At 45.9% G+C, this 22,077-nt stretch overlaps 1 protein-coding gene across 1 annotated transcript in view; it reads right to left on the bottom strand.

Moving 5' to 3' along the window:
* PPP1CB (protein phosphatase 1 catalytic subunit beta) overlaps positions 1–22,077 on the bottom strand; it is a 297,580-nt gene that overhangs the window by 116,072 nt on the left and 159,431 nt on the right. The window contains exons 3-4 of the mRNA XM_078647507.1: positions 17,152–17,382; positions 16,539–16,643 (exon numbers count right to left, since the gene is read on the bottom strand). Coding sequence (XP_078503633.1) covers positions 16,539–16,643; positions 17,152–17,382 — 336 coding nt within the window. The remainder of the gene's footprint in view (positions 1–16,538; positions 16,644–17,151; positions 17,383–22,077) is intronic.

The following is a 22,077-nucleotide window of genomic DNA, read 5'->3' as shown; positions in this document are numbered from 1 at the left end:
TCAGGGTGCGAGAGGGACAGTAAGGAATAATCAAGGACTTCAGGAAAGCAGGGGAGGGACCAGTAAGAGCCTTGAAGACCAGGCAGTGGACCTTAAAAGCTATTCTTTCACCGACTGGTAGCCAGTGGAGTTGGTGTAATAAAGGTTGGGCCGACTGCCATCTGGGGATTTTGAATGCAAGTCTGGCAGCCTGGTTCTGAACGATCTGTAGTCTGGACAGCTGGGATTTGGGAAGACCGTGATATATCGAATTAGAGAAGTCCAGACGGGACAACACCAAGGCTATTAAGACTTGTAACAAGGCTTCGGGAGACAGGAGGTGGGCAGCTTTCCGTATCCTGTATAGCTGGAACATACAGGAGGATGTTACTGCACTCACCTGGGCCTTGAGAGTAAGCCCAGAGTCAATAATGACCCCGAGACTCTTTACGCAGCCAGCAGGAGAGGGAGGAGTACCAAGCTCGATGGGCCAGTACTGGGGGCCCCAGTAAGGGGCACTTCTCCCAGGAAGGAGAAGCTCAGTCTTGCCCGGGTTGAGCTTTAATTGATTTTTGTTCATCCAGTGCTGGATGTGGGTCATGGCCGTCTGAAAGTTGGTGACAGCGTCAGGGGAGGTAAGGGGAAAAATGATTTGCAGATCATCCGCGTAATTAAACACGGTGACGTCCCACCTACCTAAAGAATGGAGATGGGGTTGAAGGTACAAATTAAAAAGAAGGGGGGACAGGGAAGATCCCTGAGGGACCCCGCAAGGTGACGAAACACTGGTGGCCCTAAAGGGACCCAAGCTGACTGCCTGAGATCTCCCCTCTAAAAAAGATTTAACCCAGGACAAAGCAGGCCCACAGACTCCGGCGGACTCGACACGGTGGAGTAAGATGTTATGGTCCACCGTGTCGAATGCCGCCGATAAGTCAAGTAGGACTAATGCCTGGGGTAGTCCTCTGTCGGCGATGCTTCTGAGGTTGTCCAACACGGCAAGAATCACAGCCTCAGTAGAATGGGCTGGTCTAAAACCGGCCTGGTTGATTGCCAGGAAATTGGACTCCTCGATGAATTGCGAGAGGCAAGTAGTGACATGTGCCGCCAAGATTTTAGACTGGAAGGGCAAGAGGGAGATGGGCCGATAGTTAGCGAGGGCCGCTGGGTCCGCGCCGGGTTTCTTTAACAAGGGCACCAGTACGGCCTCCTTAAATGAACTGGGGACTATGCCAGAGTTGAGGGAAAAATTAAGTAAGGGAAGGATGCATTGTGGAAGGTTATGGCAGATGTCGCGAAGCACGGAAGGGGGACAGCAATCCTTGGGGGAACCAGATTTCACACGGGTGGACAGTTTGGCAAGGGAATCCGGGTCAAGTGTGGGAAACCGGGACAGGGTGGAGGTATTGACGGGGGGGGGGATACTGCTGTGGCTAGAGGGAGGGAATGGGGGATAGAATTTTTAATTGTGGCGATCTTATCGATAAAAAAGGAATTTAAAGCATTGCATGACTCTGCAGAGGGAGGCAAATTCGGAAGTGTCCTGGCCTCCGATGTTAATTCGCCAAGGACCTTGAAGATCTCTTTGGATTTGTTGGGGGCTGTTAAAATTCTCTCGGAGATGAAGGCAGACTTAATTGTAATGATGGCTGTTTTGTAAGCTTTCCGTGCAGACACGTACGCCTCCCTGTAGGAGCTAAGATAATGACGCCTCCATCTACGCTCCAGTTGGCGCAGCTCAAGATGTTGTTGTTTCAGGGCAGAGTTGTACCATTTATGGGAATTGCTGAGGCGTGTTCGAGGGAAGCAGGATAAGGGTGCAAATAGGTCGCTAGCCGTCTTGAGCCAATGGGAGATATTTGCGTCCATGATGTTAACATCTAAGATGTCAGTAATTGGATGACCATGCTAAGAGTAAGTTTGAATTCTGCAGTCGCTACAGGCGCCGGGGAGGAGGGTGGGCGATATGAATGTCAGCAGCCCTACATGCCAAGAACAGATGCATACTGGTAAGTAGCATATTCAGTTCGAGGCATGTGGGCTGCTGAATTCATATCTATTGCAAACACAACAGTGATGGACAGAATGTGGATCAATGTCACACATTCACCCCAGTCAAAAGATCTGGGCCCAAATCCATCGTTTTTCCACTCCACACCACCCTGGGTTAGACAATGGCGATATGCAATTCAGCGCTGACCCTGTGCCCCATGGGAACAGTCCAGTCCGAACTACAAAAGCCATGTCCTTCCCAGAACGGAAACAAGCATCCGAGGACCGGCCCGGTTTCGAGGTAACACCTCTCATCAGCCCGGCTAGCTTGACTCCAGTGGTGTGGAGTGCCTGGGACTCACGTCTGAGCATCCCCAGTACACTTAGAGCGGTAATTGCAAACACCTCGGATGCTTGTTTCCGTTCTGGGAAGGACATGGCTTTTGTAGTTCGGACTGGACTGTTCCCATGGGGCACAGGGTCAGCGCTGATTTGCATATCGCTATTGTCTAACCCAGGGTGGTGTGGAGTGGAAAAACGATGGATTTGGGCCCAGATCTTTTGACTGGGGTGAATGTGTGACATTGATCCACATTCTGTCCATCACTGTTGTGTTTGCAATTACCGCTCTAAGTGTACTGGGGATGCTCAGACGTGAGTGCCAGGCACTCCACACCACTGGAGTCAAGCTAGCCGGGCTGATGAGGTGTTACCTCGAAACCGGTCCGGTCCTCGGATGCTTGTTTCCGTTCTGGGAAGGACATGGCTTTTGTAGTTCGGACTGGACTGTTCCCATGGGGCACAGGGTCAGCGCTGATTTGCATATCGCCATTGTCTAACCCAGGGTGGTGTGGAGTGGAAAAACGATGGATTTGGGCCCAGATCTTTTGACTGGGGTGAATGTGTGACATTGATCCACATTCTGTCCATCACTGTTGTGTTTGCAATTACCGCTCTAAGTGTACTGGGGATGCTCAGACGTGAGTCCCAGGCACTCCACACCACTGGAGTCAAGCTAGCCGGGCTGATCAGAGGTGTTACCTCGAAACCGGGCCGGTCCTCGGATGCTTGTTTCCGTTCTGGGAAGGACATGGCTTTTGTAGTTCGGACTGGACTGTTCCCATGGGGCACAGGGTCAGCGCTGATTTGCATATCGCCATTGTCTAACCCAGGGTGGTGTGGAGTGGAAAAACGATGGATTTGGGCCCAGATCTTTTGACTGGGGTGAATGTGTGACATTGACCAACATTCTGCCCATCACTGTTGTGTTTGGAATTCATATCTATAGCATTGAATATATAGCAGTGCCTCCATTAACGGCGGCCACCTGTGCCAGCTGCAGACGTTTGAAAAAGTGTCTTAAGAACAGCCTGCCCTACAGCTGCTTGGAGTGCACATCTACACAGTAGTGTTTAGTAAATGTGTGTGGTGTAGACCATGTGGCTGCTCTACAAATGTCTTCCAAAGGTATATTACCAAGGAAAGCCATGGAGGCCCCCAACTTGCGGGTGGAGTGGGCTCTGGGGGGGACCATTAAAGTGCGCTTAGCCTTGTGATAGCAAATTTGAATACACTTAACGATCCACCTGGCTATACCTGCTTTAGAAATGGGGTTACCTTTGTGCTGGGCCGAAAAGGCAACAAAGAGTTGTGTCTTCCTAAAATCTTTGGTCCTATCGATGTAGTACATCAAAGCTCGTTTGACGTCAAGAGTGTGGAGCATTCTTTCGGCTACTGTTTCTGGGTTTTGAAAGAACGCGGGCAGTTCAATGGTCTGATTGACATGGAACTGTGAAACCACCTTAGGAAGAAATTTAGGGTTAGTGCGCAGCACCACCCTGTTAGAGTGAATTTGTATGAATGCCTCTTCTACAGTGAGCGCCTGGAGCTCACTAACACGTCGCAGAGACGTAATGGTTATTAGAAAAGCCACTTTCCATGTTAAAAACTGAACCTCGCATGAATGCAGAGGCTCAAAGGGTGTGCCCATCAGCCTGGTGAGGACCACATTAAGGTTCCATACAGGAGCTGGCGGGGTCCTGGGAGGGATGACCCGTTTCAGTCCTTCTAGGAAGGCTTTAATTGCAGGCACTCTGAAAACGGAGAGATGATGCCTGTTTTGGAGATAAGCTGCTATGGCGGATAAGTGTATCCGAATGGAAGCATATGCCAGCTTGCATTTGTAAAGATGTAACAAATAACAGATGATGTTGTGAGTGGATGCATCTAGCGGGTTGATGTTGTGTGCTGTACAGTAAATGACAAACCGCTTCCATTTTGCTGCATAGCAAGCTCTGGTGGTGGGCTTTCTTGCCTCCCGTATGATATCCATGCAGTCGGGAGGCAAGTTAAGGTAGCCAAATTCTAAGACTTCAGGAGCCAGATCGCCAGGTTGAGCTGTTGCGGGTCTGGGTGCTGAATGTCGCCATGGCTCTGCGTCAAAAGTCTGGGCGTGAGGTGCAGCCTTTGATGCGGTACCACGGAGAGTTCTAGAAACGTGGTGTACCATGGTTGGCGCGCCCACGTTGGAGCAACCAGGATGAGTGTCATCGAGTGTTGCTTTAGCTTGCGTGCCACCAGCGGTATGAGAGGTGCTGGGGGAAAAGCGTACGCAAATCTGCCTGACCAGTTCATCCATATCGCATTGCCCTGCGACTGTGGGTGAGGGAACCTGGCGGCAAAGTGTTGGCATTTTGCGTTTTCCCTTGTGGCAAACAGGTCTATCTCTGGATGACCCCACTGCTGGAAATACGGGTGGAGTACTGATGGATGTATCTCCCACTCGTGCATTTGGTGGCTGTACCTGCTGAGCAGATCCGCCATCTGATTGTTCTTGCCCGGGAGGTGTTCCGCCATGAGGAAGATGTTCCTCTGAATGGCCCACTTCCACATGCTTTGAGCCAGATGAGACAACTGTGGAGAGTGTGTACCTCCCTGCTTCTGAATGTAGTACATGGCTGCCATGTTGTCCGTCCGGATCAACACGACTTTGTTGCACAGATGTACTTTGAATGCCTTCATCGCCATGAAGATTGCCATCAGCTCTAGGTGGTTGATGTGCATCTTCTTTTACTGCGTTGTCCATAGTCCCTGCACCGTGTAGTGGAGTACATGAGCTCCCCAACCCTGGAGAGATGCGTCCGTCGTCAGGATAATTTGTGGCACAGGCTCCTGGAACGGTCGGCCCTTGCAAAGGTTGTGTGGATTCCACCAATGCAGAGAGTTGTATGCCCGACTGGTCACCAACACTAGGTCGTTCAACTGTCCTTGAGCCTGATTCCACTGATGTGCCAAGCACTCTTGAAGCGGACGCATATGTAGTCTTGCGTGCGGGACTATGAAGATGCAGGAGGCCATCATGCCTATCAATTGCATGAACACTCTTGCTGGAAGCGAGTGTTGCGGTCTGAACTTCTGGATGAGCGACTGAATGCTGTCGATACTCACAGAATTTGGCTGAGCCGTGGCTGCCAGAGTATCTATCGTCGCGCCCAGATACTGCCGCACATGGGCTGGCTGAAGGTGCGATTTGGGATAATTTAGTGAGAATCCCAGACTGTGAAGAAGGTGAATGGTGTGGGACATGTTTGCGGCGCACAGCTGGGCCGACTTTGCTTGGACAAGCCAGTCGTCCAGATAAGGGTAAACGTGAACGTTCTGCCTCTTGAGGTGCGCAGCCACTGTCGCCAGGCATTTCGTGAACACCCTGGGCGCCGTGGTCACCCCGAAAGGTAGGACCTTGAACTGATAATGCCGACCCTGAATGGTGAATCGGAGGTATTTTCGGTGTGATGGATGTAGTGGAATGTGAAAATATGCATCCTTGAGATCCAAGGTTGCGAGGAAGTCTCCCTGGTTGAGCAACGGAAGAACTTGCTGCAGCGTCAGCATATGAAAGTGTTCTGAGAGAATATACTGGTTTAGGGGTCTGAGGTCCAGTATGGGTCTGAGGGACCCGTCCTTTTTCGGGATTAAGAAGTACAGGGAGTACACTCCTGTGCCTTCTTCCTCTACCGGCACGAGCTCGATTGCCCCTTTTTGCAGCATGACAAGTACCTCCTGCTGCAATAAGTGCAAATGCTCTGTGGACATAGGACAGTGTTTTGGTGGCATGTTGGGTGGAGTGGATGTTAACTCCAGACAATAACCGAACTGGATAAGTTTCCTGACCCACCTGTCTGTGGTGATGGATTTCCAGACTGGCAGGAACTGCTGGAGTCTCCCCCCCGACATGTGTGGTATGGTCGGGGGCAGCGGCAGGGCGTCACTGTTTGTTGGTGGCAGAGGAACGGGAGTTGTTATTTCCACGGCCTCTGCCCTTGGCACTGTTGCCCCGATAGCCACCTCTACTCTGCTTGGTGTAAGATGATTGCGCCCCACCTTTAGTGTATTGCGTTTGCTGGGACATCTGGCCTCTGGAAACACCTCTGTTGCCGGAGCGACGAAAAGTACTGCCCCTAAACTGTTGGGACTGGAGAGCTCCCATGGACTTTGCAGTCTCGGTATCCTTCTTTATTTTTTCCAGAGTGGTATCCACTTCAGGACCAAATAACCTATCAGGGTTTACCGGCTGATTGAGGATGGTGGTTTGTATCTCTGGCTTGAAACCGGAGATCCTGAGCCATGCCTGACGTCTCAACATCACACTGGTGTTAATGGCCCTGGCCGCGGTGTCCGCCACGTCCAGTGCACATTTAATAGAAGCGTTGTAGATGAGCTTCCCTTCCTGAATGAGCATTTCCGCTGCCTCTTTATACTGATCTGGTAGATGTTGCAACAGGGTCTCTAGTGTATCATAGTGTGCCCTGTCATATCTGGCCAAGAGTGCCTGGGTGTTTGAGATACGCCAGATATTGGCTGCTTGAGCCGCCACCCTTTTGCCCGATGCCTCCAGCACTTTGGATTCCTGGTCAGGGGGAGGAGCATCACCAGTGGTTTGCGAATTCGCCCTCTTCCGGACATTAGAAACGCCCAGGGAGTCCAATGGCAACTGGCCCTTGATGTAGGTGGGGTCGCCAGGTGCCGGCTTATATTTCTTTTCAATTCTAGGGTTGACCACCCTGGCACGTGTGGGTTCCTTAAAAATGTCTGCAGCATGTTTAAGAACCCCTTTCAACATTGGGAGAGTTTTGACAGTCTTTTCTGCTGTTGAAAAGGTATCAAAGAGGAAGTCCACGTCAATAGGGTCAGCGTGCAGCTCTACGTCGTGGTTTTTAGCCGCCCTTTCAATAAGAGCATTAAATGCCGCAGAATCCTCAGTAGGAGAGGGTTTGATATTGTACACCTGAGTGTCCGGGGCAGTGTGCGGATCCCCTGTGTCCCCTGCATCTGCCCAAGAGTCCTGGTGATCCTCAGGATCAGTGTTGGCAGGAAAGTTATACTCCTAGTCATCACCTTCCCCAGCCTCCACATCTGAATAAGTGGGTGAGGGTGTAGCAACTCTTGTAGTCCGTGGAGCAAGTGGCTCAACCAGAACTGGGGAATCCGTAGAAGGCTTCTTGCGCTTTAACGGAATCGTGTAGGACTCCAAAGGCTGTTTTGCCAAGATCTTTCTCTTGTAGAGGGTAAGTTTACCGGTGTCGGCGTCGATAAAGTGTTCCGACTGCTCCTCCATCAAGGGTTGTCGATGCTTCAAGCTTTCATGCTGCTGAGAAGGCTTCGACCCTGCAGACGCCTGCACGGGGGCTGTGTTGACCGACCTTGGTGCGAAGGCCTTTGGTGCCACCTTCGGCGGCAACGTAAACAGGAGTGGCGTCGAAGACTTTGGCGTTTTGGCAGTCTGCTTCGGTGTGGTGGCATCTTTTGGATCGACCGCGGAAGCCTTGTTTCTGATGTGTTGCAGTGAGTCCGATACCTGCTTCGTAAAGGAAGCGGACGGTTTCGTCGACCCGACAGACGTCCTCGGTCCACCAGTGTGTGAAGACTCGAGCGTCGATGTTTTGGTCTTTTCCGGCCGAGGTACAGGATCAGCCCTCTTAGGTGCGCCGTGTCCTCCTTCCGCGTCGACGGCCTTCGGCGCCGACGACTTCGGGTCGGCGGCCTTGACTCCCGTGTTTGCACCCCAGTCTTCGGCTCGACAGCCTTGATCGACTTTGGATCGACTGCCTTGACCGACTTCGGCTCAACGCCTTTCTTCACCGGGTCGACAGTCTTCTTAGGCTTCGGCTGCCCAGACGCATCGGAAGACGAGGGGGCGGCCAGAGGGACAGATGTCTTATGTTTCGACGGCGCCTCCACCACTTTCGTTTTCGTCGACACCGAAGGTTTCACTTTCGGTTTCGTTCTGACTAACGGTGGCTCCGCAGAAGTGTTCGTAGCCGGGCCCGTAGGCGAGCCCGTGGATCTGGGTGTAAGGTCTTGGGTAAGGCTGTGTGGCGATCCCGGCGACCTGAGCCTTAGTGATCGTTCGAACGGGGCATAGCTCTTCGCCTGAGCTATCTTCCATGGCCCCATAGGCCTCATTGTCGTCTCCTACCTCGTCGACGACTTCTTCTGCATCGAGCGCTTCGACGTCTGCGTCGTAGTCGATCTCCTCCGCTGGAGGTGAAATCTGCAAATGAACTTCTTGTTCGTCTGCTTCTTCTCTCTCGAAGATGTCCACCGGTGCCGGGGCCGACTGCTGGGCCTCCAGGGGCGCCACGCGCCGAATCGTCTTCTTCGATCGAAACCGGGAACAAGCCATACAGTTGGCTTCATCGTGGTCCGGCGACAGGCACTTGTTGCACACCGGGTGGACGTCGATGTGGGGATACTTCGATCCACACACGGGACATTTCTTGAACGGGCTCCGTTCCATGATGCGTCGACTGGGCCTCGAGCCCCGAAGAGCCACGCGACTCCTCGGGATGTCCGACTCGGGAACTGAGCCGGAGCAGAGCTGGGCACCGAACGCAAAACAATACTGACGGTATAGGAAAAGGCCTAGGCCTAAACAACGATGGATTTGGGCCCAGATCTCTGTACTGGGGTGAATGTATGACATTGTTCTGCATTCTGTCCATCACCTGTTATTTTTGCAAAATGACCTTCAATGGCAGCCTGCAAAGTGTTTGTTGGAGAATGACAAGCACACAGCCTCAGGAAATATGCATTTCTATCATTAGCATTACCGCACCATGTCAAGTCACTGTTACACTGTGCCCATAACTGCAGTCAGTTTATAGACCCTATGTTATTCCTTATTAGCTATTCTTCGGCATATGCATCTTAGATTTGCACAACTGAAATATTTGCATTGTCAAGAATCACAGAACATTTTTGGAACAAAGCAGTGTTTTGTGACCTATCCACTAACACTTATTTCTTAAATAATTTCCCACTCTTAGCTATTGCAAAATTTCCAGATTCAGCCTGGTGCCTGTGGACATTCAGAAGACCAGATACCTGGTGGAAGAGGTAGCCATCCGAACTACACAATCCGACTTCTCTCACCAAGTGCCAGACATACAAACACAGAGACACACACAAGTCCTCTATGTATCCTTTCCTGGCCCATCAATTCAATCTGTATGCATGCTAAATATTATCTTCCAATACATGTTCTCCTCACTCTGATCCTTGTGTATCGACTCATCAACTCACATTAACGTTCCCTTTTTCACTCAGTACTCATCTAAATAAATGCCCTTTTCTAACTTCTCAGTCATATAAAACCATTACTAAGCGTCCATGAATCTATTCTCTACTAGTCTTCAACTAACAGTGCTGTAGACCAGTCCCACCAACTCTACAGGACTCTCTTCATCTGCTAAAATAACTTTACTTTCTTTCAAGCAGATCAATGGATAGGTATTGTCTCAACATCCACAATCTCACAGAGAGACCCAGAACGGACTATTGTGCCTGATAAGATAAGTGACTATGTATTTCCCATTTTACTATAAACCATCACTTATGGATAGAAGATGAACAAAAAAACATAATTCAGCCTAAGTGGTCAAACAGACTAGCCACAATGCAGGATAAAAACAAATCCCTTAAGAGCACACAGCTATAAAGGACAATACAGTACCTGGATTAGAATAACCATTTGTCCAATTGCTAATTTACACTTGCATATTTCTTCCGATTTAAAAAGACAAATAAGGCCCAGCATTCACTGAACCCTTCCTGGACTTCACCGCTCACACTACTTTAACACATCCAAATCTATGCAGGATTGGCGACAGATGGTTTTACAAACATGACTAATATCAAGCTAGATATACGCTCTCTACCTTTCAATGAATTTTCTGGCGTCTGGAACAACCCACATTACAGAATATTGTATTGTATTGTATTGTAATTGCATTTATATAGCGCTTACTACCCCATACGAGGCGTCGAAGCGCTTTTTCGGCGGGTAGCACAATACTCCGGGACCCATTAAGGATTAGTGTTGAATTAGTATAGTGAAACATGCAAGTACATTTTAAGTGGTGGATAGGTTAGTCGGTTATTTGGATTTGGAATGATAGCAGAAGGATAGAGTAGGACAAAGGTTTGTATTTATTTATCGCTCGCTTGTTGATGCATGCTATTCAGGGAGCCTATAAAGGATTAGTGGTGAATTAATATGGTGAAATATGAGGTAATTTCAGTGGTGGATATTAGTCTGTTATCTATTTATTTATTTGGAATCTTATATAGCGCGTAGTTACCCTCGGGCATCCCAGCGCTTAACCAGACAGCAGCGCTTAACCAGACAGCAACGATAACCACAGAGCCAAATCAATCACATCACATAGGGAATAAGTATGTTTTCAAAAGCTTCCGGAAACGAAGAGTACAAGTCTCTGATCGCATCCTCAATGGAAGCGCATTCCAGAGGGTGGCTAATTAGTATAGTATAAATATGAAGTAATTTGAGTAGTAGATATGTTATTCAGTTATTTGGGCAGTATATTAGTATAGTTGAGTGGAGGGATAAAAGAGTGAAGGATTTTTTTTTGTTTTTTTGTATTTTAATTCTTAGCAGTGGGAAGAGGCTTTTGGATGAGTAAACAGGAGTTTTGGAGGGATGGAGTCAGAGGGGAATGTTAAGAAATGTTTGTTTTAGGGGATCGGTGTAGTAAAAAGAGGTGTCAGATGATGCAAGGAGGGGTAGAGCAGGAGAGTGTCTAGAAAAGGTTATTTTGGCGATCATAGTAGTGGTATTGGTATTGTGACGTGGAGGGGGTGGTGATGTGTATGTGTAAAGAGTATGTTGTGTGCAGGAGGGAATGAAATAGAGGTGAGAGTTTATCTTAGACTGGTTTGTTTCAAGAGTTACAAAGTGTGGTGGTGTGCAGTGTGTGTGTTGTGTGTTAGTGTTATTATGGTAGAAGGGAGAGGAGGGTGTTTGTTGGACAACTGATGGAAGGATCATTATATATTTGTTAGTGATAAAAGGTGGACTGTTAGGTGTAATTACAGCAGGGAGAGTGTGTCTGAGTGGGATGTAGTTATTTATGGTGTTGATTGGCCAGGTGTTAGTATTGTGTTAGTAATGAGTGTATTGGTTATACACCTGTGATATCATCATCTCCTAATCCCATCAGATTTGCCAGGCCCGGTTTCATCACCTGGACTGACCATTTAATCACATTCCAGCTACATGCCATGATTTAAAGTCAGTCGACCCTCAAACTACTTTATAACGATAATATAATGGATTGAATGGATTGAATGTCTGAGCTCCCTACTATTCCGCTGATAAAAGCAAAACATTATCAGTTTGCCAGTTCCCATCATGCACTAATCATCTTTGATGAACGTACACCATTCAATATACCTGGTCAATACGCAATCTAGCAAATCTGTCTGCCCAACACGGGAATTGAAATCACTACAATAAGTCAGGACGACCACTGACAGAACCTGCAGCAATAACAAACCGCACTATAAAAGTAATACGTATTCTATAAAGCCACTGTGCAAAAGCCAAAAGAATAAGTTACTAATCTTTGATAATGTTTCAGGTGAAAACTCTACCCCCAGGTTCCGCACCACTCGCCTCTCCCTAGACACCATGCTGAATCCAGAAAAGTTGAAATACCTTTGCTGCGTTGGTGAGTAGCACCATGGCTCCCGCTACATGCCATTGCTTTATAGGATGAGAAGCCACAGAGCTGAATATGGCATCTCCTCTGCACGGTCAGTTTTTGTCTCTCTCCCCCCAACACGTCCTTAAAGGTGGAGACTTGACTGACGAAAGTAACAAAAAAAGCAGAGCAGAAACAACTTGGCACCCTATAAAATATAGAAATTCTCCTCAGAATTAAAATTAAGGCAGATGGTGCGGAATCTAGAGGTAGAAAGCAAATCAGTCACGTAAGCTCAGGCTGAAAGCAATGACATGCTATGATGAACAGAATCAACCCTCAACAACTCACAAGCTTCCAATAGCAGTAGTTCTGGAAAGTGAGGGGAAGAACCAATATGCCATCTATGAAGAAAAAAAAAATCCTCTCCAACATAATCCCATCAAACGATACCTTACAGAACATCTTAAAGTGCTTGCGTTCGGTCAACCATCCTTGACGGGACCGATGTATCCAACAATCACCTGCTAACCGAGACATTGCTAAGGTGAAACACACCATGCACAACACCCAGTACAGGCACGTGGGCCAGTAGACCCATACCTTCCTTTGATTCGGTTTTGTAACCACTGATTCAATGGAGCAACAGCATTCCAACTTGATTTTTTCACCTTCCCAGCCACCTCATTTCCTTTGCAACACCAAACGCTAGAGCTGGCATAACGGAAGGGTCAACCACAGCTTATCTACCAAAGCTGCTACCTGATTTAATCTAATGTAATCTCAACTGCTACAACTATGCTAATGACATGTACATCATTCTAAATCTCGAAAGTTCACCTGCATCTATTTCTGTACCATTGCTTACAAGCAACAGACCCTCTCAACGTTAACCGATTCAAGCTCAATGCCTCAAAAACTTAGATTCTTGTATGCGGAAATGGACAAAATCGCAGACTTCAACCATTAGACCACAGAAAAAAGGATGCGCCCCTCCCTCAAAAGTTTACTCAACAGAAGTGAACTGATGCAGCATGTACACAAATACAAGTTAAACAAGTGCCCAACTGAAACTTTAAAATGACGAGTTAACATCGGCCAAATTCACCATACATAGGGCTCCCAAAAAAGGCTCAAGCTACCATCTGATGAATACTCTGCCATGTTGACTATACCAAGAGACAATATCTTTGAGTGCCCCCGTTGATACTCGGGAGCCTACAGAGTATTCAAAATGTGGATGCCAGACAGTTTTGATATCTAACCAAAATCACACCAGGTCTTGGATTTCTGCACTGCAAAAGACTCCCGCCCTGAAAGAAATATGAATAGTTAAATCGAGCAACCTATGGGTCTAAACTACACTTCTTTCGACAAAAAGACCATACGTATTTCCAAACAAGACCTCTACACTCAAAGCTGTCCCAGTAATGGACTTTGCATCCATTCAAAAAGTTACTCACTGGTTAAGTATCTTCTCAATAAAGAAAAACGTTACCTATGCCTGAGAGAAAAAGAATTGACCAACAACTTCAATTCCGGAAGGCACAAAAAACATGGCTCTTCCAGCCTTAGATTGACAAAATACAGATGTTCTATACAAAATGTTAAATCAGTATGCATGAATTGATCTCTTGCAAAATTCTTGGCAACACTTCACATTTATGCACAGCAATTTACACTTCACCCTATTGGAAGCATAGCTGAACCTCGTGCACCTCAAACCACCTTCCCCCACACACGAAATACTATACCCAAAAACTGACTACAAACTCCAAAAGGACAAGCAGGAAACAGATTAAAATCTGAGGACTATGCTGGCTTGTCATAGTTAGGAAGCACTATACAACTGCTACATGGTTAAAAAATAAAAGCATAAGGATCAGAAGATGAGGCAAGACAAGTTGAAGCAGATAAATAACATTGTCCATTCAATTTGCATCAAAACCCTATTCATACAAATATTAACAAAAACTAGTTACTTGCCTTCGGTAACGTCCTATCTGACGGAGACCATCTGGCCACAGATTCCTTACCTTAGCATATTCCCCAGGCACTAGCATGGATCCGGAAGATTTTGTAACTGTATCCCTGTGCACCAGTAGGAGGCGTCATTCAGCGACTTGCGGAATATCTATATAGGCGCCACCCCAGCTCTCTGACGTCAGTTACTTTTGCGACTTTCCACACCAGGAGAGCAGAGCCACGATGAGAACTAATCCCTGGTGTGACAAACTAAGGGCTCGAAAAGTGTGTCCCTTACACCATAATCAGTTCATAAAGCTGTGGCGATGGGATGGCTGGTAAGGAATCTGCAGCTAGAGTATCTAAAAGATAAGGCGTTACTGAAGGTAAGTAAACTGCTCATCTGAGACTTCTAAACGCATATTCCCTTCCTTAGAATAGATACTGAAGCAATACCTCCCTAGAGGTGAGACTACAAAGCCAATTAAATCAGAAAGTTTTGCCGTACCAAACAGGTGAAGTGCCCATCACAATGGATTGTTCAGGCAGTAGTGCTGCTGTACTCGGCTGTAGTGTAATTGAATTGCGTCCGAGTTTTAAGTATTGGTTGTGTTCCTAAGAACTGTATATGGCCTCGGTCGAAACTAAGCTGGCTCAGAGTCTGAAACCACAATGGATTTCTGTTCCTCAGAGGGACTTGGTACAAAGCAGCATTAATGCGTTAGGGAAACGGGTTCAAGGGACAATTCAATTACAGGGACACAGACTGCATAGGGGGAGTCTAGCAGCGGTAAATAGACTTGAGGTCCCTGTGGGTCTTTGGCACCACAAGACGCACCAGGGGGAGGTGGAAGCATGCCAAAGATGCACAGCATTGCCTCTTGGAAGGCTTCAACATGCTGCAATGTTGCAGATGGACCCACGAAACTGGGGTGCATCGGGACCCAAGATGGATATTTCCTCAGGTGAGCGAGACAGAGGCACAGTGATGCCCTCACGCCCTCTCTGGAGAACAAGAATAGTAGGTAAGGGCCGAGCCTAGCTTGGACTTCTTTTGTTTCTTCTTTGACTTACCATGCGACTTTGGCTGCAAAAACTATCTGCCAGGGGAACAATCAAGATCGGGGCAACACTCCTGATCCAAACCAAAGTTGCAACAGACGTGGAGGTTTCTGGTGCTTCACCACATACAATGTTGAATTCCTGGATGGCCTTTGGGTTCATCTGGGCACAATAGTCGCAGTTCTTGGCCTTGTGCATTTAACCCAAGCACCAGATGCACACCTCGCAGTGCTCCATTGCAGACATGTATGCGACAGTCTCTAGACGGTTTAAACCCTGTCTTTGTTTGGGAGTGGTCAGGTGGGATGGAGGGAGCGACATATCCCTGGCATACTGAAAAATGTGCAAAAGAATGTCCCCGGAGAGTGAAGACCGAAGGCGTAGAGCTCCAAATCTGCATCCTAAGGTGCAGAAAGAAAGGAACTCACGTCAACATGCATGGTTGGTGCTAGTTTGCGGCTCCATGTGTCACCTTCGGAGTATAACAGTCAACGCTGTGCTGCAATACGCCACCTACTGGCGCACAGGAGTACTGCTTTTTGAGTTTTCCAGATCAGTCTAGTGCCTGGGGATTGACAAGATGAGGAACCTGTGGTTAGAAGTTTCCATCAGAAACTTTCATTTCTCAAGAGGAAGAGGTTTTAGAGGCTCATCCAGGCTGACCATACGATCTGAACGTTTCACCTATTTCTCTGCCCAAGGAGTAAAAATAATTATTTTCTAGTAATTATTCTCACTCCAATCCCGCCCTATTTAATTTTTAATAGAGGAATTAGGTCAATGCAAATTTCATGACTCAGACTGTCACTTTAGGAAAATCTCAGGTGGTGTACTGGCGCCCTCTAGCACATCCCACCAAACTTATTTTCCATTCCTACACGTTTTGCTGCCTTTCCAACAATTTCTTGCCAGTAATCTTCCATTCTTCCATTTTTTATAACGAAAAAGTTAGAAAAAGCCAACCAATTTGTAAACATGATGAATAAGAAAACCTAACTTAGATTGCAAAAAAAAAAAAATCATAGAAATATTGGGTTCAAGTGTTCTTCCCATGCCCTGCTGTAGATGGTCTGGTGAAGCTTCAGGAATTTTTAAATGGGCAGTCAGTTTAAATACTCTAACTGCAGCCAATGCATGTGGGGCCATCTCTATTTGCCACTTTACCTTTACGAAAACATTCTAGGACGATTATCAGTTTTACATTAATTTCAAAACAAAAATGTATATATTTAAAATGTGTTCCGAGACCCTACACAGAGTTAACTAATCATTTTTATGAATTCCATCACAAAGAAATAACACCTGTTCATTCAGATGGCACACCCAGTTAAGTATGAAATAAATCATGCCAGTTGGAAGTTACTACGGTTTTTTTTATTTTGTGAACTCTTCCCCCCAAATCTGCTGGTTTCTCTATATCTGAAACACCAATTCAAAGCTTAGAATTATAGTCCATAAACACTTTGAAATCAGTACAAAACTACTAATTCACACACAATATACGTAAGCACATGCTTAGTTATAGGCTGTAGCTCCTACCTCCATGACAACAAAATATCTTTTCATCAACAATCGCTGCAATGGGCAGACAGTTGAAACAGTCTGTAAATGTCTTCCAGAGCTTGATATTAAACCGTCGTTTGCCTGTAATAATAAAGGAATTTACCACTAATGCAAGAAGGAAACAACAAAAACTGTTTTTAGATGCAAATAAATCACTGATTCAATCAGAGAGAGCTCAAAATGACACTTGTCCCGTCATATACACTGTAGATTATCTTTCCAATCTTCAACAGACATTAGACCAGTTGTTAGTGAGTGGACATGACAGCATAGAGTTTTACAACATCTAGCCACACACTTGAGTGCAAACATTCTGGACAATAAAAAAAACAGTCTCTCCACGTTAAAACATAACTTTATGAAGTAGTCCGCATCCAAATGGCCCATGAAACAGTCATTTAACGTGCGACTTAAAGTTAATAGGGCAGAGCATTGAACAATGCTTTTAAGCAGTTTTATACACAAAAATCAGTGTTCACATTAGTCTTGGACAGACGATACGATCTGTACCAAAAGACTGCAGTCTGGCTCATTCAGCCCAACTTTAAACATTTTCTGCACGATGTAATAAACAAATGCTCCTACTTACATTCATCATAGAAGCCATAAATACGATTGATACTGGCACACTCGTGGTTTCCTCTTAAAAGAAAGAAATTCTCTGGGTACTTAATTTTGTATGCCAAAAGAAGGCAAATAGTTTCCAACGACTGCTTGCCCCGGTCGACATAGTCACCCAGAAAGAGATAGTTTGCTTCTGGCGGGAAACCTCCATATTCAAATAATCGAAGCAAATCTGTGTATTGTCCGTGAATATCACCTATAAAAGATAAAGAGACATTAACAGTACATCCAAGCAATATCCACAAGCTAGTCTACTGAACATGTGGTAAAAAGGAATAGTAAGTAGAATAAGCAACATGAGTAAAGATTTTATTTTATATTTGTTTTCCTAACACACCACATGCATCTGTGAAAAGCACAGAAAAAACATTGGCAAATTAAATAGGTCATCTTATGAAAGTAAAAGCGAGGTCTGTTGACTTTTCCAATGCCTCTTTCTATGGTTCAACCTTAACTTAATTTTTTTTTTTTTTTAAACTGCTCAAAAAATGCGAAACTATTTTGCCAAAGAAATGAAGTTAACAGAAATCGATCAGCAAGCATGCACACACAGGTGAAAATATTGGGGTGGTCATTTTAGTTTACTGAAAAGCCAGTCCCAGCACACGGAAGTACATGTGATCATGCCTCAGTGACAATACAGCGGACAATTGTTTTCACATTTTTAGTTTACCACTCCAAGATGGTAAATGCCCCTCTTGGAGCGGTACATTTAAACAAGTGTGTGAAAGCACATTCTGAAGAAATCTGTAACCAGGTATCAAAATGCAATTGCCTGTGCCCTCCTAAAGAAAGAAAATGGTAATAAAATGAGGATAGGGAGGGTTAGGAGAGCAAAGGAGGGATACGTAGCCATGGATACATTGGGGATGGGGGAGAAACAAATTAACAGTGCCAAGCAAAGTTGTGAAGATACAGGGAGTAGGTGGGGAGAGCCACAGAGGAGCTGGGGGTGGGAACAAGGGGAAACAAACAATATGAAGGAAAATCACTGGAGAAGAACCAAGAAAATGAGACGGACTATAAAACCAACCAAAGATCAGCAATGTGCTAACTTAAATCCCACTGTCAGTACTGGTATCGTACAAAATAAACAGACCTAAGAGTAATTGTTTTCTAAAAAGAATAGTTGAGATATAATTGTCAAGAAAAGACAATACTGCAAGTCTACTCCCAGTTCCTCTTCGAGGGTTTCTACCGGTCATAATATAATGTCCTGTAAAAGTCATGTGATAACAAAAAGTACAGCGAGTCTTCCAACAACACGACAACAGTAACTTTATGAGAATCTTCCCTATTCCACCACCAACTAGGAACAATCTCTGTGTAAGAGGGGGTGGTCTCAAGTTCGAATCGTTGCTGCTCATCTCTGTGGAGATCAAAGTTAAGGGATAAAACAGTCTCCCCTCGGAATTTATCTGTACTTGACACTACTGTACTCTTGCCCAATAGTGAGACCCATCTCCTTGCTTATACAACCTTATTGGAAATTAAATTAAAATGAGACTTGTAAAGCGCTCTACTACCCATGGGTGTCTAGGCGCTAGAGCTTCTGGAAGAACAGGACAGATGTGATCAGATGTGATCAGATGTAGACTTTTAGATGTTAAATAGGCAAGTTTTTAGGGCTTTGCAAAAGGAGAGCAGATCGATTTACTCTGAAGATCTGAGGGCAACGAATTCCAAAGCTTAACAGTACAGGCAATAAAGCTACGGCCACCCCAGTTAGCTCTTTTGAATCTGGTTACCATCAGGTAATGAGCTACTAATTATCTAAGTGGTCTGTTGGGGGTGTACCATTGGAACCTTAGTTTGTAGTATTTAGGTCCCACAATATGTAGTGCCGTAAAGGCAACACAGAGGACCTTTAAATCTATTAATTTTTTTAATGGGAAGCCAAAGAAGCTGGGAGTTTTCCTGGTCAGTAGACAAACTTATTATTTCCCAGGAGTTTGTGCACGGCCGCATTCTGAAAAACTTGTTTATGTAAGCATCTTTTCTGGATATTAGTGGCATTGCAATAATCAATGTTAGATAGGACGAGGGAGGATACTACATTTTTGCGAAAATTAGACGGAATGAAAGGAAGGTTTTTCCTAAGCATATTTGTCATTAAGAAGGAGGAAGAGGTAATTGCATTAACATGCCCATCAAAAGAAAGATTACAGTTCGAGAACTCCGAAGTTCCTAACCTTGGATACAGGAGGGGGCACTCGACAAGACTGGATATGTCCCAATAGGCTTTCTGCAAAGCCCGTAAAACTTTACAAACCATTTTGTTCACAAAAGTAACTGGTTTGGAATCCTGAGAACAAGTGAGATTTGCTAGTTTGTAATGGACCTGCTTCTGAATAAGCCAGAGTTTTCCAGTTGATTCTTGGGTCGCTCAACAGAGGTCCTCATGCTGATCTAATGGATTAGCACGGTAACCTTAGATCCTGGCTGTCTGAAGTACATTCAAAGGGTGTTTTTTCTACCCATTTGACCAGGTTAGGGATATTTCATTAGCACCCATATATTGCTCCTAGGTCTAACAGCGGTCACTGCACTATTGGAGAGTACTCCTAAAAATAAGGATAACACTTTTCAGACAGTTCAGGAGCGGCAGCAAGTCAACCTTTTGCCAAGGTCTCTCTGGCGAGTATACAATAGTAAGCAAACCTAATTCTGGGTCTGAACTTCCAGTCAATAGGTGAAGTGAGAGAATTTCCTCAAATGACAGTTGCAGAATGAAAGTAAGAGGAAACAAGTCTCCCCCCCATCTTGGTTAGATCAAAAAACACAAAACAGACTCATTGGTCCCAGATTTCAGACTATCCGAATTTAGTACGCTGTGGGGTGGTAATTTGGAATATTCATTCAAAAATTATGCAATTCTCAGAGACTATTTCCTATTTAGGAAATATTTGATTACTCCGCAAAGGCCTTCGATGGATCATGTGACCGAATAGCCAAGGTGCCTTTCTATCTTTGGAAGTCGGGTCGGACTAGCTTCGAGGCACAATGAGATTAATGGACAGCTGTAACAAATATAGCTTTCTAGACAGGGTAGAATATGTAATGTCAGCCATGGCTAGAAATCAATCCAACTCAGTTTTCATGTCCGTGGCAAGCGCACTATAATCACTTATATGCAAACACAGGTAGTGGAAGATTAAAGCATCCTGTGAAAGATGGCTGTGCCCCGCAGATGTTCCAAGATTTTTTTGAATATCTCTGTGCAGAGTTAGAAAGGAGAAGGGGCTGAGGGTCAGGTGAGAGCCCCCACAAAACATCTGAGGCGCTGCAGGTTTCTCCAACCTTCAGAGTGCACACCACTAGCTGTGACCTGCACTTTGAGCATACCACACGATGTAGTAACTATGCAGGAGACAAAGGCCTACACTCTGGGCACTCCAGCATTACCAGTTCTACAGGTGGTTCTATTGGCACGCCACTGACTATACTGGCTCTGCAAATGTCATGGGCGTGCACTACAGGTAAGCAGACTATTCCAGCTCTGCAGGTCACACTCTGGGCACGGAAAACACTGAAATATCTATGGTCTAGCTAATCACCTGGCGCCTTAAACGTCCTATACACAAGCCAAAATAGTTAAGTATGTTTGAATTGATGTGATCTCTCGCTGGGAAGTCCTATTTAAAGGACTGAGTCCCATCACTCACCAAAGGTGACATGCTTCATCATCTGGGATCTCCTCCCGGCTGTAAAACCTAGTACAGCCGAGGGCTACAACCCCTTCACTGTGAGGGAGGAGCTCAGTGATGCTTTCAAGAGTTCAGCTGGATACACGAAGATCCGTCAGAGCTCTAATGTAATGCAAAGTGATGGGTGTAGTGCTTGAGCGAAAGAAGTGAAGTATAATGAAACTGGTGAGCATGAGATTTAAAAAATATATATATCTTGTGGTGTCAGGGTTAAAAACAGTGCCAGTGCAGTTTGAACAAGCATTGGCATAGCCAATAGGTCTCGCTTGTGGGACCTTATAAGTATTTACTTTTGCAGCACAATATCCGATTATGCAACTCGGATATTGTGCTGCAAAAGTAAATACTTATAAGGTCCCACAAGCGAGACCTATTGGCTATGCCAATGCTTGTTATATAGTGCGGACAACAGTAGTGATACATGAAGCAAAAATTACAAGTGAGCATGTTACAAAAGCAAACGTTACGTTACATGAGACAATAGTGACAGTTGTGCAAGTATCAAGAGCAAACAAAATACAAGAGGTAGCAAACGATATGTTCTTAGAGGAAACAAGCTTCTCGGCATTGCTGGTTGGGGGAGTGGGGGGGGTGGGCGGGGGAGCAGCAGGCAGATGCGAGTGGAGCGCGCGCTGGAGAGGGAGGGGGTGGGAGGACTAGGCAGTGGGAGAGAGGGAGAAAGGAGCGCGAGGGAGGCGTTTTTTTTTAGATACATGAAGCCAAAATTACAAGTGAGCATGTTACAAAAGCAAACGTTACGTTACATGAGACAATAGTGACAGTTGTGCAAGTATCAAGAGCAACAAAATACAAGAGGTAGCAAACGATATGTTCTTAGAGGAAACAAGCTTCTCGGCATTGCTGGTTGGGGGAGTGGGGGGGGTGGGCGGGGGAGCAGCAGGCAGATACGAGTGGAGCGCGCGCTGGAGAGGGAGGGGGTGGGAGGACTAGGCAGCGGGAGAGAGGGAGAAAGGAGCGCGAGGGAGGCGTTTTTAGATACATGAAGCCAAAATTACAAGTGAGCATGTTACAAAAGCAAACGTTACGTTACATGAGACAATAGTGACAGTTGTGCAAGTATCAAGAGCAACAAAATACAAGAGGTAGCAAACGATATGCAATAGCATATCTGAGGGAACACGGCCTGGGGGAAGCTGGCTGGGGAGGGGGAGGAGAAATGAAAG

The sequence above is a fragment of the Lissotriton helveticus genome, chromosome 6 (genome assembly GCF_964261635.1).
Source record: "Lissotriton helveticus chromosome 6, aLisHel1.1, whole genome shotgun sequence".
NCBI lineage: Eukaryota > Metazoa > Chordata > Amphibia > Caudata > Salamandridae > Lissotriton > Lissotriton helveticus.
Note: the sequence above shows the minus strand (reverse complement) of the source record. Positions and strands in the feature narration are given on the sequence as shown.